Here is a 23600-nt window from a genome sequence, read left to right as displayed (position 1 = left end):
TTGCGCTGTGAGGCAGCAGTGCTAAACACTGAACCACGCGTGGTATGAAAGATGTGAATGCATAGAAGAATGTGCAGAAGGGAATGAGAAACTTCAATTCTGGGAATAGATTGAAGACGTTGAGAGACTGTAATAGGCTGGGTTTGTTTTCCTTGGAGCAGAGGAGGCTTTGGGGAAATCTGATAGAGGTGTACGACATTATGACAGGCATAGACACAATGAATTGTGAGAATCTTTTCCTCACAACAGACATGCCCAAGGCCAGAGGGCATTAATTTAAGGTGAGGAGTAAGTAGTTTGGAGGGGATCTGAGCAAAGATTTTTTCATCTAGCGGGTGACAGATTGTGCTGCCTGACAAGGTGATGGAGGCAAGTACGATTGCAATTTAAGTTGAGCACTTAAATGCTAGGGCATTTAGGCTATAGACCAAGCGCAGGTAAATGGGATTAGTGTACTTTGGTGTTTGTTGCTTGGCATAAGCATGGTGGGCCAAGGGGCCTCCTTCTATACTATATGACTCTAAGGACATTAGCCCTGAGATCATGAAAGGTGGTATACAAATGCAAGCCTTTGTTTTTTGCATCCATTCTGCAGCTTTGAAACATTGCTGATGGAGATCTGAAACTTAATGCAGTAGAGTTGGGAAAGTGAGATAATTAAACCCACTGGAAGATGTATTAAAAAATAAATTCAACAATTTCAAACCAATAAGTTTATTTCATGGGTAAAGTGCTATGAGGCACATAGAAATTGATGGTCAGCAGATTAATCACAACACGAATATCAGAACAGGTTGAAAAAGTCTTCAATTCTATGTACCATTGTTTTAAGGTACTGGTTATGTACAGTTTGCAGAAATTCAATCCCTAGGTTTTATCTTTTACCATCAAAGATAGAAATTACTTTTTTTTCTCACAATGGAAAAAGGAGTACAGCATGTCCTTTGTAAAGCCATGGGTGCTGGTGTTCGGGGGAGGCAGTAGTTTATTGGCTTTCATGCATGTGAAGCTACTTAAAACATCTGTAAAATACTGCGAGCACTGTTAAACACAGTGTCTATAACACAGTTCAAAAGTTTAATTAAGTCTGTTTTACTAAGTTAAGCAAAAAGCCTTCTGGAGGAACATTACAGTAGTAGGCAGTATGTCAATGTGCAAAGTATTGAATACTGGGAAGAGATTTACTTCAGGCGTCTGAAAGATGATGTTCACTGGTCTCTCTGCCACATTCTTACTACAGACGCTCATCACTGAGGTGACAGCCTGATAGCAACACCCCTTTCAAACTATGCCACTAACAGGTTAGGTACAAACCAGCCATGCACTGAACTCCAACCTAGATGCTGTAGACCTTCTGTATTCAGTCCTCGCTGGTAACCACGTGGGGATTTCAGTCACCTGCTGTTAGTTCAAGTAAGCATCTAGCTTCTTTTGGATGTTCTGGAAGGAATCCACTCCCATGTAATCAGCTTGACCCTGTTCCCACTTCTTCCTGCGTTCGTCTGAGGAGACCACTTCATCAGGCGGGGTGATTGAAAGCTGGGAGACAGCCTCACTGAACTTATCCTCCTGTAAGTTTTCAAAATGAGAAATGTTTACCATAAGCTTTAAACCTCTGCAAAGGCACATTGGAACATCTTTGTAAATGATTTTAATTGCGATTGAAACTTTGAATTATATAACACGAGGACGCATCAGCTAATTAACGCTTCTTTCTACATCTGATCAGCAATCTACTTTTGCACTGATCATTATTAAGCAATAAACAAAATGCAAACAGAAAAATCTCCCATGCATGTGTCAGGAGCTGACCCATCGTTCTTTTTAACTAAGAAGTCACGTACTTCACTCGCACAATCTTTAAACAACACTTACGTCAATACTATTGAGTTAGCAAAGGTTTTCCCTGATAAAAAAGTTAATTAACCAAGAAACAAAAAGTTGAATGAGAACTGATTGTAGGGACAGGGACCTTTGAAGTTGAGCATACCTTCCTACAGAATGACAGGCCACAAGTGAAAGCCAGTGCATAGACCAAGCATGACAGCTGAAAGGTTGCCAGACATATTTGTGAAGACAGAGAAAAAGAGTCAATGTGGGAACTTTCACACATCAGTTTACTGCATACAACAATGGCTTCTCATCTCGACCGCCTTCCAGAGTTCCGACAAACCGTGAATTTAAGACCGAAGCAATGGCCGAATGTTGAGGGAGCCGGCTCAGAGCCGCAGGTCTGAATTTTACTGGTGGGACCGGGTTGAGAAAATGATTTTGCACGTCAGGCGACATTGAACCGCGCTGCTGGGGAAGCGAACGCTGAAGGATTGTTCCCATTTCCCGAGGAGGGTGGCATATACCCTCTGCCTCCCATTCGGTCAGGGCTAGAGGAACGGATGGGGGGTTGCGGGGAGCGGGATGTGTGCTGGAAGGCGATGCGAGGGGAGGGTGGGTACACAATAGAGTCAACAGCACCTCTGACATTTTCTCAAGGTATCAAAGGGGCACCCTGGCTTCCAAACCAAAAAGAAAAAGTGACTTTTTTCTTCAGGGTTTTCTCAATTTTTTTGTGAGCAGCCACCTTTAAGGACCCACTGGTCTGATGGCCTATGGTCTGGTCAACCCAGGTGGAACATGCTTGGGTGCAAGTTCCATCTACTTGCACCCAAATTTCAATCAGGGAGCTCTGTCTAGCTACAGATTTGCAGCTTATGGAGCTGCCCTTATTCCTGTTTCAGGTGCCTTGGCTGATTTTGCTCTTACAGGCTTGCCTGAATATTGTCATCAGGTGGGTATTCAGCTTCCAAGGGGTAATATCCCACCCATGGACCCACGCACACACGTATTTCATCCCTCATCCAACGTGGAATTCCAACTCTGGCCACCAGTTTTACAGAAGTTGGACATTTGCCCCAATTCTGATTTATGTTTTAAAAAAAAACAGAGAGGGTTGTGGGAGGTGTTGCTTCAACATCTTGCCTGATGAAGCAAATGTCTAGGGCCCAAATGGTCAGCCTGAGCCAAGACTGCAGTGTGCCCTTTTGTATTCCTAACTTAGTTGGAAGGAGACACATTTCTGAATGACACAGAGCAGAGATCAAGAAGCAGGCAGAAACTGGGCTGGTCATTTTTTTCTCGTTGTCCTGAATGACGAACGAAGTGAGAACTGAGTCCCAAATCATCCCTTTACAAACCTAAACTTAATAAAGTAGAAGTCACCATTTCATTCCCACACAGTCTTTTGGGAGTAATTTATTCAACTAAGGACAATGCTTCCCAAACTAAGACACGAACTCCCCTTGGGAATGCCCCTGTTTGGAAGAGAAATTGCCTAGATATTTTTCTGAACAACCTCTTCAGAGATGTACCCTCTGGAGCAGATGGGACTTGAACCCAGTCTCTTGGCCTAGAGGTAGGAACACTACCACAAGAGCTCTATCTGAGAGAAATTGTCTCAAGTCTTATCAATTTTTCCCCTCATTTTTAGCCCATTATTTTTCCATTGGGTGCATGTGTAAGTGGAGTAAAGACAGTTAGCATGATTCCTGGTGGACGCTGGCTCAGTTTGGTGTGTTTTCCTCCAAATGCATAGGCATGGCCCAGGGACAGACTGCTGGGGGAATGTGGTAATCAACAACCCCTTATCTCTGTCTCTCTCTCCTCGCATGGGTCAGAAATCTCAATGGAGGACTCAACCGTTTCCAAACTACAGGGAGCTGGCAGGGTGATACAATGGTAATGCCCCTGCTTCTGGGCTAGTAGGTCCAGGGTTCAAGTCCCACCTACCTTTCAGGTAGATGATAACATGTCTGAACAGGTTAATTAAAATTGGGGTATATATGTGAAGAGATCATTGAAGATGGTAGAGGTAACCAGTTGCACATACAGTGCTCTTGGCTTTATAGAGTGCAAGAGCAAGGAGGTGATGTTGATCTTGTAATGGAAACCCATTAGAGCTCTTCTGGAGTGTTGAGGGTGCTGCGTTACAGGGAAGATGAGAACGCAGTGGTTTACAAGAATAGTTCCAGGAGTGAGAAGCTTCAGTGATAAGGCTAGTTTGAAGAAGGGACTGTTCTCCCTGGAGCGAAGAAGACTGCACAGGGACTGAAAGAGGTTCTCAAAGTTTTGAGCAGGTTGGCAGAGTAGGTAGGGAGAAGCTGTTTTTGCGTGTAAAAGGCAAAAGAATGAGAGGACATAGATGTAAAGGGATGGGCGAAAGAAGCAAGGGTGATGTGACAAAAATAACATTTTCACACAGCGAGTAGTTTGGGTATGGAAATGTGCCGTGGCAAGTTCAATTGTGGTATTCCAGAGGGTACTTGATAGTTATTTGGATTGAAATGGTGTACAGGGATATGAGGGAGATTGGTTCTCAGGGGTAGGTATGATGGACTGAATGGCCTCTTGCTGTGCCATAATAATTCTGTGATTCTGAGCCTGCTGCCTTCAAGATTCCAGTGCTGCTGATCTGCATAAAGACACTGGGAGGCTCTAGTCAGATTGGGAGGGTTCTGGGCCCATGTGATACAGGACAAAAAAACCCACCAATTTAACCCATAGTGTTCAAGGTGTGGCACGGTGGTTAGCACTGCTGCCTCACAGGGCCAGGGACCTGGGTTCCATTCCAGCATTGGGTGACTGTCTGTGTGGAGTTTGCATATTCTCCCCATGTCTGCGTGGGTTTCCTCCCACAGTCCAAAGATGTGCAGGTTAGCTGGACTGGCGATGTTAAATTGCCCACAGTGTCCAGGAACGTACAGGTTGGATGGATTAACCATGGGAAATGGTTACAGGGATGGGCTGGGTCAGGGTGGGATGCTCTTCAGAGGGTTAGTATGGACTTTACAGCTGATTGGCCTGTTTCCACGCTGTAGGGATTCTAATTCCAAGGCTTTGATACCTTTGTCTGAACATTAACTTTTGATATCACAGAATCAGAAAATTTCAGATGTCATTGACTTAATGCACCATTTCCTTTTTCTATAAATGTGTGCATGCATGGGGGGGGTCTTGTTGGAAAAAATAATTCAGCAGATTTCTGTGCACAGCCAACTCAATAATCTGATTGCAAATTCAAACAGGAAGATTGCAAACACATAAAACGTGAAACATAAAGAAAAATACTCCAACAGTGTTCAATCCACAGAGGAAAGGTGACAGGGAAATGGAATGTGAGTTGTGGAGGGAGAGTTTGATATGGGCTCATCAAAACCTGGCCAAAATGATGGCTTTTGAAAACACTTTGAAAGAAGAGACTGGTGGACACACAGAAGTAGGTCAGGGACATTGTGGAGAAACTATCACATCTGTCCAAAGATGTGCAAGTCAGGTAGATTGGCTGTGCCAAAATGGCCATAGTGTCCAGGGATGTGCCGGGAAGGTGGATGAGTGATGGGAAATGCAGGGTTACAGGATTAGGGTGAAGTGAGTGGGATGCTCTTCAGAAGGTTGGTGTGAACTTGATGGGCCGAATGACCTTGTCTCACACTGTAGGGGATCCTGTGATTCTATCAATGGCTGGTGAGGTAAAGTGAGAGAACCACCTGGAGAGAGAAAAGACACCATGGGGTGGTCAATGACAAAGGAGGTCATTTAAGACTGAGGGCATTGTCGAGAAAATGCGCAGAAAGACCATAAGGAATTTGATGAGTGGTTTATATTAAAGATGATGTAGGACGGAGGCCAGTGTACACCAATGATGGATGAATGAGAGGTGCTGTAACCATGGTTTGGGCAGGCTGGGGCTTGTGACATTGTGACAAGTCTTTGAGGTAATGGGAAGTGGGAAAAAAAACTTTTATCAGCAGGTGTGGCAATGCTGCATTAGTGGAAATACATGGTAGGGATGAGGGTCGTTTGTACACCCCCAGCAAGGGGTTAAAGCATGGGATTTTTAGACAAATATAGAAATTGCTGGAAAAGCTCAACAGCTCTGGCATAATCTATGGAGACAAATCACAGTTAACGTTTTGGGTCATAGGGTCATAGACATACACAGCACAGAAACAGACCCTTCGGTCCAACTTGTCCATGCTGACCAAAAATTCTAACCTAATATAGTCTCATTTGCCAGCACTTGGCCCATATCCCTCTGAACCCTTCCTATTCATGTACCCATCCAGTTGCCTGTCGAGTGACCTGTCCTCAGAACTCAGTCCACCTGAATCATTAACTCTGATTTCTCTCCACAGATGCTGCCAGAGCTGCTGAGCTTTTCCTGCAATTTCTATATTGTCTCTGATTTACAACACCTGCATTTGTTTCAGCTTTTTCGTTGAGTATGATATTTGTACCCTGGAGGAGTGACACGGGCCAATGGTAGCTCTGGAAAAAACAGTAAGCAACGGGGAAAAATTGGCAACCTCTGAACAAGACCATTAGCTTAGAGGATAAATATATGCATTCATTTAATTAATTTATTGACCAAAAATTATTTTAGCAGGAAGTGTTTCTTCCTCAGGAAGATATCTACAAGTCACATTGTTAAATGGGGCCAATTCTTTTAGAGCCACTTGTCTACATGTTAGTTGATCTCCAACATGTCAAAAATTTCCCATCCAACTTGCCTGTCAGTACTTCAGCATGCTTAAGTCTACATTTCCCGATGCAACATACCTCCTGCGTGCCAGAACTAGTCTCCTTTGAGATACCGTGCTCTGTAAGCAGTGGCAAGACTGACGTCGTGAAGATGTCCCACCAAATGTTGAGGAACCCAGGGTGAATAATGGTGGAATAATCGTCACTATCTCGTATCACACATCTTGTCGTTGGGTCGTAGGAGTAGTCCCAAGGTTTGACCTTGCCAAGGAAGTGCACCACTTTGGAATCAGCACCATACCTGGAATTCCACATATTTAACACCATTAATGTTCCCATCTCAATCATCATTAAAATAAATATCGTAGCTCTTCTATGTTAATGCTCATTGTGAGTCAAAGCAAATGCTTTTCATAAAGACAGGAAAATTAAACCAGGTAATGGAGATTCCACCAGGTCACACAGAATATGATCTCAGCACTGTGTAATGCAGAGAGTGGATAGAAGAAACATAGATAATGGGAGGAGGCCATTTGGCCTTCAAGCCTGCTTCCCCATTCAATACAAGCATGGCTGATTATCCAGCACAGTACCTGCTCCTGCTTTCTCTCCGATGATAATGCACAAGGCAGAATAAGAATCAAATAGATCATGGTAAAGGAGTGTACTAAGGAGAGGGCATTACAGCACTGAATGTGCCTTCAAGAAAGACGATGCAACATAATGTACAGCGATAGGCACCATACAGTGTTATTCTACAGTGCAATGCCATTTCATCAATGTCCTATGAGTTAAGGCCAAAGTTAAAAATCACACAACACCGGGTTATAGACTACACTGCAGATTCAAAAACACCAGCAACAGTTCTCCTTCAAGATCCTCTGCTCCACACTTGCAGCAATGCGCTGGCACCTAACCTCTCTACAGTCTGCCCTGCCTCAGCTGAGGGCCACACTCTCTCAGAATTGCGAAGGACCCACTCTGTACTACATCCTCAGGAGAATTCATACTCTCAACAAACAGTATTTCAATTCCATCTCAAACATCAAAAACTGTAAGTACAACAAACTTTTATCGACCCACCTCCATAACCAGCGCTCCTCAAACATTCCAGAAGATTCCCCTGGCCTCACAATCTACTCAGATGCCATTAGCCATGCGGCTGATGCAGCTGCCACCCCACGCTGATTGATGATGTCACTTCCGCCCCCATCATGGCCACTCCCACAACCACTTCCACCCCTCACAATTCCTCATGCATTACACGTGACATCACTTCTACCCTTCACATCATCGCTGATGCCACATGCTCAGTGACTTCCGCCACCCCTACTGCTGTGGTCACCACCACTTCCGCCCCCACCAGCGCCACTCACCTGCATTCTGCTGACATGCCCCCCACAGACCCCACTGTCACTATCCCCACCCCCCAGAACCCCGAGGGGAACACTACCCCTGCTCATGACTCCAACCCCATTCCCCCCACCATCACACCCACTCCAGTTACAGGTTCTGCCCCCACTCCCAGCTCCACACCCACACCAGATCCCAGCTCCCAGCCCTGCCGAGTTTTCACCATCCCCCCAGACCTCCCCCTCACTGAGGAAAAACGATCAGTCCTCAGCAAAGGACTCACCTTCGTCCCCCTCCGTCTATGCATCAAAGAATTTAATACACGCCATGACGTCGAACAATTCTTCCGTTGCCTCCGCCTCCGAGCTTACTTTCACAATCAGGATTCCCGCCCACCTTCCGAGGACCCCTTCGCCCACCTCCAACACACTGCATCCACCTGGACACCCCGCGCTGGCCTATTACCTGCCCTCGACCTCTTCATTTCCAACTGCCACCGGGACATTAACCGCCTCAACCTGTCTACCCCCCTACCCCACTCCAAACTCTCACCCTCACAACGCGCAGCCCTCCAATCCCTCTGCTCCAATCCCAACCTCACCATCAAGCCAGCGGATAAAGGGGGTGCAGTGGTAGTCTGGCGCACTGACCTCTACACCGCTGAAGCCAAACGCCAACTCGAGGACACCTCTTCCTACTGCCCCCTTGACCATGACCCCACCCCCCATCACCAAACCATCATCTCCCAGACCACGCAGAACCTCATCACCTCAGGAGATCTCCCACCCACAGTTTCCAACCTCATAGTCCGGGAACCCCGCACTGTCCGGTTCTACCTCCTCCCAAGATCCACAAGCCTGACCACCCTGGCCGACCCATTGTCTCAGCATGCTCCTGCCCCACTGAACTCATCTCTACCTACCTCGACACTGTCCTACCCCCCCCCCAGTCCAGGAACTCCCCACATACGTTCGAGACACCACCCACGCCCTCCACCTCCTCCAAGACTTCCGTTTCTCCGTCTCCCAACGCCTCATCTTCACCATGGATATCCAATCCCTCTACACCTCCATCCGCCATGACCAGAGCCTCCAAGCCCTCCGTTTTTTCCTCTCCAGACGTCCCCAGCAGTACTCTTCCACCGACACTCTCATTTGTTTGGCCGAACTGGTCCTCACCCTTAACAATTTCTCCTTTGAATCCTCCCACTTCCTCCAGAGCAAAGGGGTAGCCATGGGCACACGTATGGGCCCCAGCTATGCCTGTCTCTTTGTTGGCTACGTAGAGCAGTTGATCTTCCGTAATTACACCGGCACCACTCCCCACCTCTTCCTCCACTACATTGATGACTGCATTGGCGCCACCTCGTGCTCCCGCGAGGAGGTTGAGCAATTCATCAACTTCACCAACACATTCCACCCTGACCTTAAATTTACCTGGACCATCTCTAACACCTCCCTCCCCTTCCTGGACCTCTCCATCTCCATTAATGATGACCGACTTGACACTGACATTTTTTACAAACCCACCGACTCCCACAGCTACCTGGATTACAACTCTTCCCACCCTACCTCTTGCAAAAATGCCATCCCGTATTCCCAATTCCTCTGCCTCCGCCGTATCTGCTCCCAGGAGGACCAGTTCCACCACAGAACACACCAGATGGCCTCCTTCTTTAGAGACCGCAATTTCCCTTCCCACATGGTTAAAGATGCCCTCCAACGCATCTCGTCCACATCCCGCACCTCCACCCTCAGACCCCACCCCTCCAACCGTAACAAGGACAGAACGCCCCGGTGCTCACCTTCCACCCTACCAACCTTCGCATAAACCAAATCATCCGTCGACATTTCCGCCACCTCCAAACAGACCCCACCACCAGGAATATATATCCCTCCCCACCCCTTTCCGCCTTCCGCAAAGACCGTTCCCTCCGTGACTACCTGGTCAGGTCCAAGCCCCCCTACAACTCACCCTCCCATCCTGGCACTTTCCCCTGCCACCGCAGGAACTGTAAAACCTGCGCCCACACCTCCTCCCTCACCTCTATCCAAGGTCCTAAAGGAGCCTTCCATATCCATCAAAGTTTTACTTGCACATCCACTTATATCATTTATTGTATCCGTTGCTCCTGATGCGGTCTCCTCTACATTGGGGAGACTGGGCGCCTCCTAGCAGAGCGCTTTAGGGAACATCTCCGGGACACCTGCACCAATCAACCAAACCGCCCTGTGGCCCAACATTTCAACTCCCCCTCCCACTCTGCCGAGGACATGGAGGTCCTGGGCCTCCTTCACCGCCGCTCCCTCACCACCAGACGCCTGGAGGAAGAACGCCTCATCTTCCGCCTCGGAACACTTCAACCCCAGGGCATCAATGTGGACTTCAACAGTTTCCTCATTTCCCCTTCCCCCACCTCACCCTAGTTCCAAACTTCCAGCTCCGCACTGTCCTCATGACTTGTCCGGACTTGTCCTACCTGCCTATCTCCTTTTCCACCTATCCACTCCACCCTCTCCTCCCTGACCTATCACCTTCATCCCCTCCCCCACTCACCCATTGTACTCTATGCTACTTTCTCCCCACCCCCACCCTCCTCTACCTTATCTCTCCACGCTTCAGGCTCTCTGCTTTTATTCCTGATGAACGGTTTTGCCTGAAACATCGATTTCGAAGCTCCGTAGATGCTGCCTGAACTTCTGTGCTCTTCCAGCACCACTAATCCAGAAATAGGATATAGTCCAACAGGTTTAATTGGAAGCAGACTTGCTTTCGGAGCGTCGCTCTTTCATCCAGGTGATAGTCTTCATCAGGTGAGTTAAGGCCAGCATCTACATTGTATAAGTAACGGCTTTCAACCCAGCAACAAAAGCCAGGCCCGAGTGCCTGTGGTAACTGAAGAGGTTGGTGTACAGATGTCACTGATCACAAACCACTTCAAAGGGCCCTGAAATCACACCACTTTCCCTGGTCGCGTTGGCTTTGAGTGTAGCCACCAACACGTTTTCCACCGTGGAAATACTAAAGCCTCTCAGTATCAGATATGAGATCACTCACAGTAATAATCTTGACAGATTAGTAACATTGACAGTGTGTCAGTTTATCAAGGCGTTTTAGTTATAGAACATAGAACAATACAGCACAGAACAGGCCCTTCGGCCCACGATGTTGTGCCGAATATTTGTCCTAGCTTAAGCACCCATCCATGTACTTATCCAATTGCCACTTAACATTCGCCAATGATTCTGACTCTGCCACTCCCACAGGCAGCGCATTCCATGCCCCCACCACTCTCTGGGTAAAGAACCTACCCCTGACATCTCCCCTATACCTTCCACCCTTCACCTTAAATTTATGTCCCCTTGTAACACTCTGTTGTACCCGGGGAAAAAGTTTCTGACTGTCTATCTATTCCCCTGATCATCTTATACACCTCTATCAAGTCACCCCTCATCCTTCTCCGTTCCAATGAGAAAAGGCCTAGCACTCTCAACCTATCCTCGTACAACCTATTCTCCATTCCAGGCAACATCCTGGTAAATCTTTGCACCCTCTCCAAAGCTTCCACATCTTTCCTAAAACATATCCCTTAAGTACAAGAAGGAATAAAAGGTAAAAGGTAAAGTTACCATAATCCTACCTGGACCATAGGGCTGCTCTCTCATTAGAGGAAGAGGACTGGTGGTGGTTTAACCTGACGGTCACCATGTCTCAGACAAGGGGAGAGGTTGAGATAGACAGTCCTTCATGGTGACCAGAAGGTCATACAGAAATCAAACACTTGACATTACTCTGCCTCGTAAACAGCCATCTGGCCAACTGAGCAGGAGGTTCAAATCAAAATCTAAGCATTGCTCCAGACAATCGACTTGAGCATTTTCTCTGAGGAATACCTTCCTCCTGGAACACAGTTCAAGTAAAGGGCACCAGAGACATGTCCTGGCCCTCAGACCAGGGAGAGGAATTATGAGAGCAGATGTTTCTCCTGTTTCACCAGCCCCTAGTTTATCCTTGCCCCACCCGACTCCCTTTAACCTTCCTCATTCACTTCAGAATTAGCAATAGGGATGAACATATCTTTTGTTCTCCCCCAACGAGTCTTCCTAAAGATTTTCTCAAGGGCTACTTTTGATGTTCGGGGTCTACTTTTCCATGCTCACTAACTCATTTATTGCAATCAAGTAGTGACCACATCTGTTGACATATGGGTTAACTGGGCTCACAAAGAACCAGAATTAGAATAATTCATCATTATCCTCAATAACTGTCTTAATAAACTGTAAGACCAGAAGACAGAGGAGCAGAAGTAAGCCATTTGGCCCACTGTTCAGATTGTACAGGACATTGGTGAGGCCTCTTCTGGAATACTGTGTCCTGTTCTGTTCGCCCAGTTATAGGAAGAATATTATTAAGCTGGAGAGGGTTCAGAAGACATCTACCAGGATGTTGCCAGGTATGGAAGATGTGAATTATAAAGAAAGGCTGGATAGGCTGGGAGCGTAGGAGGTTGAGAGGCAACATGATAAAGTCTATAAAATTATGAGAGCTATAGATAAAGTTAATGGTAGCTGTATTTTCCCTACGAAGGGGGATTTCAAGACTAAGGGATACATTTTTAAGGTGAGAGGAGAAAGATTTAGAAAAGACATAAGAGACAATTGCTTTACACAGAGGATGGTTTACGATTGGACTGAACTTCCTGAGGAAGTGATGGTTGCGGGTACAATTACAATGTTTAAAAGACATTTGGGTAGATACATGAATAGGAACAGGTTGGAGGGATACGGGCCAGGGGCAGGCAGGTGGGACTAGTTTAGTTTGGAATTATGTTCAGCATGGACTGGTTGGAGCGAAGGGTCTGTTTCTGTGCTGCATGACTCTATGACTCTGCTTCACCAATGAACAAGTTCATGGCTGATTTGATAATCCGTCGAGTCTACTTTCCTACCTTTTATCCATCACCTTGATTCCCTCCCTGATTAAAAACATGACTACCTCAGCTTTGTATCTCCTTAGTGACCCAACCTCCACAGCCTTTTGTGGTAAAGACCTCCACCCCCTGAAAGAAAAGAAATCTGCATATCTGTCTTAAATGGGCAACCCTTTTACTCTGAGGTTATGCCCTCCGGTCCTAGATTATCCCACAAATGGAAATAAACTCTTCTCCTGCACCTCGGATGTTGCTTGACCTGCTACACTTTTCGTCTTCGTATAGCCCCCTAAGAATCTTACAACTTTCAATAAGTTTGCCTCTCATTCTTCTAAACTCCAGTGAGTACAAACTTACTCAACCTTTCTTCATAAAACAATACCTCTATACCCAGTGAACCATCTCTGCACTGCCTGTACACCTTTCCTTCAGTAAGGGGACTAAAACTGTTCACAGTGTTCCAGCTACAGTCTACCTAACACTTTATGTATAGGATCAGCAAGGCATCCCTATTGTGTACTCCACTAAGGGGAGGCAATGACCTTTGGTATTGTTACTGGACTTTAAATCCAAGACCTGGGTATTGCCCTGGGGACCCTGGTTCAAATCCTGCCATGGCAGAATGGTGGAATGTGAATTCAATTAATATTGGGAATTAAGAATCTAATGATGACCATGAATCAACTGCCAGGAAAAACCCATCTTGTTCACTAGTGTCCTTTAGGGAAGGAAACTGACATTATTACATTCTGTCCTCGAGTCACATCAGACCCACAGCAATCTGGTTGACTCTTAACTACCCTCTGGGCAATTAGGGATGGGCAATAAATGCTGGCCTAGGCAGCAAGAATCTCATCCCATGAATGAATTTTAAAAGAAAATTCTCTTTGCAATAAGACCCACATTCCATTTGCCTTTCCTACTCCCTGCTGAACTTGGATGTTAGCTTTTTGTGACTCATGTACCAGTTTCCCCCAAATTCCTCTGTGCTGCAATTTTCTGCAGTCTTTCCACATTTAAATAATATTCAGTTTATCTGTTTTTCCTGCCAAAATGCACAACCTTACGTTTTACCACATTACCTTCCATCTGCCTGTTTTTTGTCCACGTACTTATCCTGTCCATATGCGTTTGGAGACCTCAGAGTGATTCTCATCACTTGCCTTCCTGCCTGGTTTCATGTCACAACTCAAATCATTAACTGCCTGTAACCACAGTATGTAAATTAGCACAAACAACAGGCAGAAGAACCAAAAATTTTTGTTTCAAAATAACTGACACTTTCACATGCTAAAAGCCATTACCGTAATTACACAGCTCACGGCCAATGAATTTCCATTATGTATGGAAGATATTAACCAGGCAGCTCCTAATCTTTTCAATGCAGCCTAGATCACAATCTCAGAGTTACATTTAACAATCCGCAATGTACATTACAACTGCATCCAGTACATTCTCCACTCCCTACCACCCATCGGGTAAATCCTAATTCCATGCATCCTTAAGCTAGAGATTCCACATTAATCGGCAAGGAATTCACTACCTCAGGAATTTACAGTTTTCCTGGCTCTCAGGTTGGAAGAGTAGTTTCTTAAAACTGTTTCATTTAAAATTGTTCACTCTCTTTACATACCTCCTTCCTAATACCCTGACTTTCCTCCCTCGTACCAAACCTTAGCAGTCTCCCTAGATCTCACTCTTCTTCTTACAGTCTCCCTTCCCCATGTTGCAGTCTCCTCCTCTTCTGTCTTGCAACCCCTTCTCAATTCCTGCAGTCTTCCTTTTTCTTTCCACACCCAACCCTTACAGTGTCCTGTCTCTCTCTCTCTCTGTTCATTCCTAATCCTTAGCGATCCCATCTCTCCATCTTTCCCCTCCTGCAACCTACCCCTTTCTCTGTCTTCCCAACAACTGCAGACTCCTAATTCCAGATATTTATTGAATTTAAATTCCACCATCTGCCATGGCAGGATTTGAACCCGGGTACCAGAAAGTTATCTGGGTCTCCGAATTAATAAGGCAAAAGTGAGGACTGCAGATGCTGGAAACCAGAGTTTAGATCAGAGTGGGGTGCTGGAAAAGCACAGAAGGTCAGGCAGCATCCGAGGAGCAGGAATATCGATGTTTCAGGCAAAAGCCTTCATCAGGGTTTGTAAAACCCACCGACTCCCACAGCTACCTGGATTACACCTTTTCCTACTTAACCTGCACCATCTCTGACACCTCCCTCCCCTTCCTGGACCTCTTCATCTCCATTAATGATGACCGACTTGACACTGACATTTTTTTACAAACCCACCGACTCCCACAGCTACCTGGATTACACCTCTTCCCACGCATTCCTGATGAAGGGCTTTTGCCCGAAACGTCGATTTTCCTGCTCCTTGATCGTTGCCTGACCTGCTGTGCTTTTCCAGCACCACTCTAATCTAAACTCCTAATTAGTAGTCCACTGACAATACCACTAGGTCATCGAATACCTATGTCACAAGATTGAGCCTGTGATTGAAGGAGTAGCTCCTCAGAGGTTCTACCTGCAGCTCCTACTGATTTTCCCGGGTATTTTAGGGGCAAATTTGCCCTCTGCTCCTGTGTGTTCTGAGGGCTGATATGTAATCATTGAGCCCAAGCTCCCTCAGAGCTGAATGAAAAAATGGGAGACACAAGAAGTAGAGCGGCCATGGGTCTATACTTGAACTGTTCAGATCTATATTTGCGAGAGTTTAGAAGAATAAGAGGAGAATGAATTGCGGTAAATGAGAGATCATAGTTTTAGGTGAAGGGGTGGAAGATTGAAATCAGAGATGGGGAGAAATTACTTCTCTCAAAGGGTCGTGAATCTGTGGAATTCACTAACCTGGTGGATGCCAGGGCACTGAACAAATTTAAGGAGAGGATAGACAGGTTTTTAATGAATAATCATAGAACTCCTACAGTGTAGAAGCAGGCCATTTGGCCTATCAGGTCCACAGTGACCCTCTGAAGCATCCCAACCAGACCCATTCCAACTTATCCCTGTAGCCCTGCCTTTCCCATGGCCAATTCACCCTAACCTTCATATCCGTGGACTGTGGGAGGAAACCAGAGCACCTGGAAGAAACCCACACAGAAACGGTGAGAATGTGCAAACTCCAGTCACCCGAGGGTGGAACCGAACCTGGGTCCCCTGCGCAATGAGGCAGCAGTGCTAACCACTGAGCCACGTGCCACCTATTGATGGGTTGAAGGGTGATGGGGTCAGGCAGAAAACTGGAGTCTAGGCCAAGATGAGATCAGCCGTGATTACGGTTTTATGGGGCTGAATGTCCTCCTGTACCCAGACTGTGCATTATCAAATTCCCAGGGGGTGGAGGTTCCACCTTGCAAGAGTTGTAGCCAACTACAATCTGTAGCTCTGGGCAGCAGCACCAGGAAGCCTTGGCTGCTGCCAAATGGACAAGCAACACCATGAAGACCAAGGTATTTTATTTGGAGTGGGACTTGGAGGTTGTGGAAAGGGGAAGGAAGCAGGACTGTGGCTCTCACAATTCTCCCTCTCACTGTATCCAGTCACTGGTTTACTGGAGCTGAGGTCTTCTTATTTTATTTAACTGATTTTTCCTAATCATCCTGGTCAGAAATGTTGTTATACACCTCTGGAGGAGGTGGGGCTTAAACCCAGACCTCCTGGTCCAGGGATAGGGACCGTGCTGCAAGAGATAACCCTTGGGGCCTGCTTTAAGTTTTTTTTTCAAATTTTTTATTTAACCTATTTTTCTCATCAGTCTGAACAGAGATGTTTTTATACCCCCCTGGAGCTGGTAGCTGCGGTCAATCTAGCACAAGCAGAGGGAGACCCTTAGTTGGTCCTTAGGTGGTCACTGATGAAAGGTCCTGACCTGAAACATCTACACTCCTGCTCCTCTGATGCTGCTTGACCTGCTGTGCTTTTTCCAGCTGCACACTTTATCGACTCTGGTTTTCCAGCATCTGTAGTCCTCACTATCTCCTTAAGTGGAGGCGAGTTGGTCACAGGAAGGCATGAAGATAGAGACTGGGCCTTTCCAAACGGCAAATAATTCAGGGGGAGGCAGGAAATTCTGGGATGCTACCACCCCCAACTGTATGAGTTACCTTTCTGCCTCCAGTCTTGCTACATCCTAGCCTGGAAGCTTCGTTCATTGTTCAGGGCATTTGTCGGAAGAATGCCAAGCATTTATATCACTTGCTGTTTTTCTTTTATTTTCCACATGGCGAGATGAGACAATTTTTCCAAATCCTTCACTGATTGTTAGCCCTTCATTTTGCAGGCCCCTCCAGCTTTCAACCACGTTTCCTGTTTTTGCCTCTAAAGTCCATTCCCCTTTCTTTCTCTGGATTTTTGGACTGAAATAGGAATAGAATTGTTTTTGAAAATCAAGGAGTGTTGAAGGATTCCGCAAGTTAGTGGACTCTCATTTTAAGCACTGTTTACACAGCAGCTCGTTCAAGTAAGCCTAGATTGCAGACGAACTGGAGCCAAGGTATCAAATGGAACTTTGGCCGGCAACAAGAAGCTGACCGGTCTGCGGACGAGTGACCCATGACAAAGGCCTTCTGCCTGCCAACAATGAGGTGATTGGCTCCCAAGTAGCTGAACAACCTGGGCATGTAAATGTTTCACCAGAAGCCACTGAGTGTCCAGAGGAGGAGAAGCTGTTTCTTGCAGTGCAGTAAAAAGCACCTCAAGCCTGAAGATGGCCAGTTTATTTCCCTTCATCAATTGCTGTATATGGTGACTTTAAATTACAATGTCTAAGACCGTTCTGAGTGTGAATCAGTCATCCTGCACCCTCCTGGAAACAAGTACTTGGAGAAGGAAGATCAAGGAGCAGTATCTGAGCTGCAAACCCTGTGGATAGAGACGAGTGAGATACCTCCCCGTCAAAACTACATACCTTTCCTGCCTGTGTCTATCTGTATATGTATGTAGGGGGGAGCTAGCGTTTTAACCTGTAGAGTTACATGCCAATGGTTTATAATTGTTTATCTGTAGTTAGAATCTATTAATTCGTAATAATAGTTGTTCTTGTTCAGAACAAAACCCTGGTCCATGATTTTGGTTGACTGGTCTAAAAGGCAGCTAAACTGGGGACTTCAGCACATTTATGAGTATTTAACTTCTGTGAAAATTCTGGGAATAATGGAGCTTGATTTCCCGGGCTTTAGCCTACCGCAATGAGGCATAACATTCCAAACAATGGGACTGGTCTACGACTTGTTAATCACTCGGGGACAAGAGATATAGGGTCTCTGGTCAGAGCTGAATGGTTAAGGCGATGCGTTCGAAATCCATTGATGCTTCTCCAAGCAGGTTTGGATCTTGCCGACTACATTTCTTAATCTTGCGGATTTTCACAGTGGCTCGGTGGTAAGCACTGCTGCCTCACAGCACCAAGGGACCTGAGTTCAATTCCACCCTTGGGTGACTGGCTGTGTGGAGTTTACATGTTCTCCCCGTGTCTGCTTGGGTTTCCTCCGGGTGCTCCGGTTTCCTCCCACAGTCACAAAGACGTGCAGTTTAGATGGATTGGCCATGCTAAATTACCCGTAGTGTCCAGGGGTGTGCAGGCTAGGTGGATGAGCCTTGGGGAATGCAGGGATAGGGTAGGGATGGGATGCTCTTTGGAGGGTTGGCGTGGGCTGAACGGCTTGCTTCCACACAGTAAGGATTCAATGATAAGACAGGGCCCAGTGTATTTTGGGCATCTTGCTTCTGAAGTGAAGATGGGCGTGTACACCAACAAGTTGACACCACTATTACAGCTCAGTGATTGGTGTCGGGTTCCTGTAGGCCAGAATGGAAAGTGAGGGACACCTTTGTTCAGTGTCATCCTAGAGAGCTTCATTCACGGTTTGATCTATAAATAAACCTGCTATTTTTAATGTGGTATATCAGCAGATCCATGAAAGTTGTTGACTTCAGCTTTAGCTCCCTCAGTTATGGATAGCATTTTCAGGCAGGACTGACCCACTGTCAAACATAAAAATCTCTTAAAACTGTGGCTCAGCAAACTGTGACACTAGATTTGCCACTGCCAGTTCCACAAACTCAGAAATGAGGGTCCACCAGCGCATGTTCATCAATCAGTGATGTTAAAGTGACTGATCTTATATGCAAATCCATTTTTAGCATTCAAATTGAACAGGATTGTTGAGGTCAGTAATGGTGTCCATGAATCTATCATCGATTGTCGCAAAAACCCAGCTGGTTCACTTAGTGTCCTTTCGCGAAGGAAATCTGCCAAACTTACTTGGTCTGGTCTACGTGACTCCAGACCCACAGCAATGTGGCTCAATCAAGTGCCTTCTGAATTAGCTGAGGAAACCACTCAACTCAAGGGTAACTAGGAATGGGCAACAAACGCTGGCTTTACCAGCGACGCCCAGATCCCATGAATGAGTAACCACAGAAACATTGAAAACAGGGGCAAGAGCAGACCATTTGGCCCTTTGAGACTGTTCCGTCGTTCAATATGATCCCGGCTGACCATCCAACTCAGTATCACGCATCTGCTTCCTTTGCCATATTTTTTGATTCCTTTCGCCCTATGAACTATATCTATCTCTTTCTTGAAAACGACCAACATTTCTGGCCTCACCTGCTTTCTGTCACACACAATTCCACAGCCTGCCCACTCTCCAGGTGAAGACATTTCTCCTCGTCTCAGTCCAAAAAAGGCCGACTCCTTATCCTTAGACTGTGACCCTGGTTCTGGAGCCCCCCTAATCATGGGAAACATCCCTCCTGTGTTTACCCTGTCATACATCTCAGAATTTTATGGGTTTAAGAAAGAAACAAATAGTCACATTGGAATATTAATTTCCATCGCATTATACACAGTGATTTTAGCCTTTTGCTTAAATTTTCCATGCCCATTTTCGAACTGCTTAGTCTCAAACCCTTTCCCAACTGGAAACTCTTGTAACTGATTAGATTAATTAGATTACTTTACAGTGTGGAAACAGGCCCTTCGGCCCAACAAGTCCACACCGACCCGCCGAAGCGCAAACCACCCATACCCCTACATTTACCCCTTACCTAACACTACGGACAATTTAGCATGGCCAATTCACCTGACCTGCACATCTTTGGACTGTGGGAGGAAACTGGAGCACGCGGAGGAAACCCACGCAGACACGGGGAGAATGTGAAAACTCCACAAAGTCAGTCGCCTGAGGCGGGAATTGATCCCGGGTCTCTGGCGCTGTGAGGCAGCAGTGCGAACCACTGTGCCACCGTGCCGCCCACTGATCGCCCATCTGCATGTGATTTGATGAACAAACCCAATGTTTAGCTGGCTTCCCACGCTAACCTAACAAATTCTGCCTTCCAAATCAAAACAATTCTTGCTGTCGTAATGTTATTTCCCAGGTCAGTAAGAATAGATTAATACCAGTCACAATGCCACAAAATGACTGATGCAGTGTAACCAGTCTTCTTGTACGCTGTGATGTGGGAAAGAAGCAAGGATCTCATCCTGAGGTCACAAAAGGCACTACATAAATGCAAATCATTTAAAAAAACATAACATATATCAGAAACAACTGCTGTTCCCTGGCTAGAGAGACAGAAATGAAGCTTGGGTGAAGAGGTTAAAGTACAGAACTGGTATATTGTTTTAGAATGCGAATTGCTAGAATTTGTTACTCCAGGCAGCTGTGCATGCTCTGTCATTGAACATGTTTAAGGCTGGGACTAGAGAGATTTCTGGTTTCTCAGGGAATCGAGGATCATGGGCAATGGACGGGAAATGGAGTTGGAGCCCAATGTTATGTCACGTTCATGCTGAACGGTGTAGAAGGCTCAACACATCCCATGATGCTCTCTTGCCCATTCTTTCAGGATTCTAAAAATGGAGTAAATTTTCTCAACTAATACCAAGGGAGGTATCCAGGGCTTAACAGCAACTGGCTCTCTCAATACAAGGAACAATTATTCTTCCTAAAAACTGATCCGTAGAGATATGGAACAGTTACATTAAAGAAGAATGCTGGTTGGTCCACTGAGCGTCTATGCAAATAGAATATACCTAGCCCTACCCTTCTCTCATTGTCTGCAAATGGTTCACTCTTGCTTTTTTAGAAAACAACCATCATGTTTGAGCTTTTTTTTTGAAGGTTTTACTTTGTACGTACTTACTGTTTGAAAGCAGGAAGGTAAGAATAGATTGCGACACTGCTGAGGTTGTAAATGAAAGGCAGGTGCTTATTGATGTCTGCTGTTGCCCAGTTGCTGAAGAAGCTGTTCAATAAACCCTGGTCCCCGCCTACATTAAAACAAAACTTCAAAGTGTTAAGATGATTTACATTATTTTTGTAACAACAAACTGCATTTATTGGATTCATATTTGTATAACGATAGGACAGGGTTTTAGAGTCATAGAGATGTACAGCATGGAAACAGACCCTTCAGTGCAACTCGTCCATGCTGACCAGATATCCCAACCCAATCTAGTCCCATTTGTCAGCATTTGGCCACATCCCTCTAAACCCTTCCTATTCATATATCCATCCAGATGCCTTTTAAATGCTGTAATTGTTTCAGCCTCCTTCATTTCCTCTGGCAGCTCATTCCAAACATGCACCAACTTCTGTGAAAAGGTTGCCCTTAAGTCTTTCTCCTCTGACCTTAAGCCGATGCCCTCTAACTCTGGATTCCCCCATCCCAGGGAAAAGACCTTGTCCATTTACCCTATCCATGCCCCTCATGATTTTGTAAACCTCTACAAGGTCACCCCTCAGCCTCCGACACTCCAGGGAAAACAGCCCCAACCTGTTCAGCCTCTCCCTATAGCTCAACCCTCTAACCCTGGCAACACTCTTGTAAATCTTTTCTGAACCGTTTCAAGTTTCATCACATCCTTCTGATAGAAAGGAGACCAGAATTGCACGCAATATTCCAAAAGTGGCCTCACCAGAGGTTTTAAATGAACAGGATTGGGAAACAGGGGGAGACTTTTGGTGTTGGGAAATTTAGAAATCTAAAGACAAAAATTGAGGCATCCCAATGTGGGTAAAACCAAGCAGGAACGGACAGGGTACTTAGCAAAATAAAAGTACCATGAACAGCACTCAGAAAATTGAAATGCAAGATGCTTTTCAATGATTGAAGCATCTGCAATAAGATAGAGGGAAGAAATAGAAGTAAACCATTTAGATGGAATTACTATTATCAAAGCAAGATTACAAGAGACAAAGTCAGAAATGGCACAACACCAATCATTGTTTTTATCCCGTTTTAACCGGTTTATAGTCCAACAGATTTATTTGAAACCACAAGCTTTCAGAGCGCTGTTCCTTCATCAGGTGCAATGCACTCCAACTGATGAAAGAGCAGCGCTCTGAAAGTTTGTGGTTTCAAATAAACCTGTTGGACTATAACCTGGTGTCATGCCACTCCTGACTTTGTCCACCCCAATCCAACATTGGCACCTCTACATCACGACTACAAGGGGATCAAGGTTGGAAAAACAATTCCAGAGCATACAATATTTCTGTATGACAGACAGAATGACAAAGGAGGAGAGGTGGGCTTGATAGTTCAGGATAACAAAAAGGACACAAGTGTGATAGCACCTTGCTTGAGAAGATCATAGAGTAGAATCAGTATTGGTGGAAATTAGGATTTGAGTCAAGAAAATACAGGCTGTTGAACAGTAGTTATTTTGTTTTTATTCATTCATGGGATAAGGGTGTCACCGGGAAGGCTAGCATTAAATACTGCCCGATTAACTAGCACGTTTAAGAGTCGACCCTGTGGACTGTGGTCCTGGAATCTCCAGGAGACAGTGAAGTCTGCAGATGCTGGAGATCAGAGTTGAGAGTGTGGTGCTGGAAAAACAAAGTAGGTCAGGCAGCATCCGAGAAGCAGGAAACTCGGCGTTTCGGGCCGGAGCCCTTCATCAGGAATGACAAAAAGGATGCAAGTGTGATAGCATCTTGCTTGAGAAGATCATGAAGTAGAATCAGTATTGGTGGAAATTAGGATCCTAATGAAGGGCTCTGGCCCGAAATGTTGATTTTCCTGCTCCTCGAATGCTGTCTGACTAGTTGTGCTTTTCCAGCAACACACTCTCAACTCCTGGATTCTCCATTTAGGCCAGACTGAGTATTGATGGCAGATTTCCTTCCCTAAAGGACACTGTTGTTAAAATACATTCAATGTGGTTACACTGGCTGACTTCTTACTCCAGACTTTTACTGAATTCACATTTCACCTCCTGTTATGGCGGGATTTACATCTGTGTCCCCACAGCGTTAACCTACCGGGGGGGAGAGGGGGGGTGGCGCGGGGGGCGGGTGGGGGGGATGCTTTCTGAATGATTAGTCCAGTGACACTGCCACTATGTCACAGCTTTATCCATTATTCCACTGGGCAGAGCATTGAACAAGAAATAATTGGATATCGTTAAAATAAAACAATTTAATAACTGTGGGAGACTTTAATCTTCACAAACTGGGACAATGAAATGAAAAAGGATGGTCTAGAACATAAGTTTGATGAATATTTTCTTGAAACAATATGTTTCGAACCAACTAGGGATGAAGCTATCTCACACTTAGCATTTTGCTATGAGCAGGTAAAATATCCACTCAGAAATAGTGACAGAACATTCTGGAATTCCATTTAAGTTTGACATTGAAATCATCCAGGCACATACAAAACTCTAAACTTAAACAAAGCCAATCTTATTGTTATAATGGACTCAGGTTAATTCAATAAATAGACTGAAAGTTATGGTGGTAAACAAACAATGGGGGA

At 45.6% G+C, this 23600-nt stretch overlaps 1 protein-coding gene across 1 annotated transcript in view; it reads right to left on the bottom strand.

Annotated features, from left to right (window-relative positions):
• Positions 1-698: 698 nt before the first annotated feature.
• The window catches only part of LOC122556171 (glycogenin-1-like), an 82232-nt gene continuing 59330 nt past the window's right edge, over positions 699-23600 (bottom strand). Inside the window, exons 5-7 of the mRNA XM_043702691.2 lie at positions 20979-21105; positions 6613-6835; positions 699-1569 (exon numbers count right to left, since the gene is read on the bottom strand). Coding sequence (XP_043558626.1) covers positions 1405-1569; positions 6613-6835; positions 20979-21105 — 515 coding nt within the window. The 3' untranslated portion in view covers positions 699-1404. The remainder of the gene's footprint in view (positions 1570-6612; positions 6836-20978; positions 21106-23600) is intronic.

The sequence above is a fragment of the Chiloscyllium plagiosum genome, unplaced genomic scaffold, assembly GCF_037043375.1.
Source record: "Chiloscyllium plagiosum isolate Xiang-an unplaced genomic scaffold, Cpla_swu_hap1 HiC_scaffold_13, whole genome shotgun sequence".
In the NCBI taxonomy this organism is placed as follows: domain Eukaryota; kingdom Metazoa; phylum Chordata; class Chondrichthyes; order Orectolobiformes; family Hemiscylliidae; genus Chiloscyllium; species Chiloscyllium plagiosum.
This window is presented reverse-complemented; position numbering and strand designations above follow the sequence as displayed.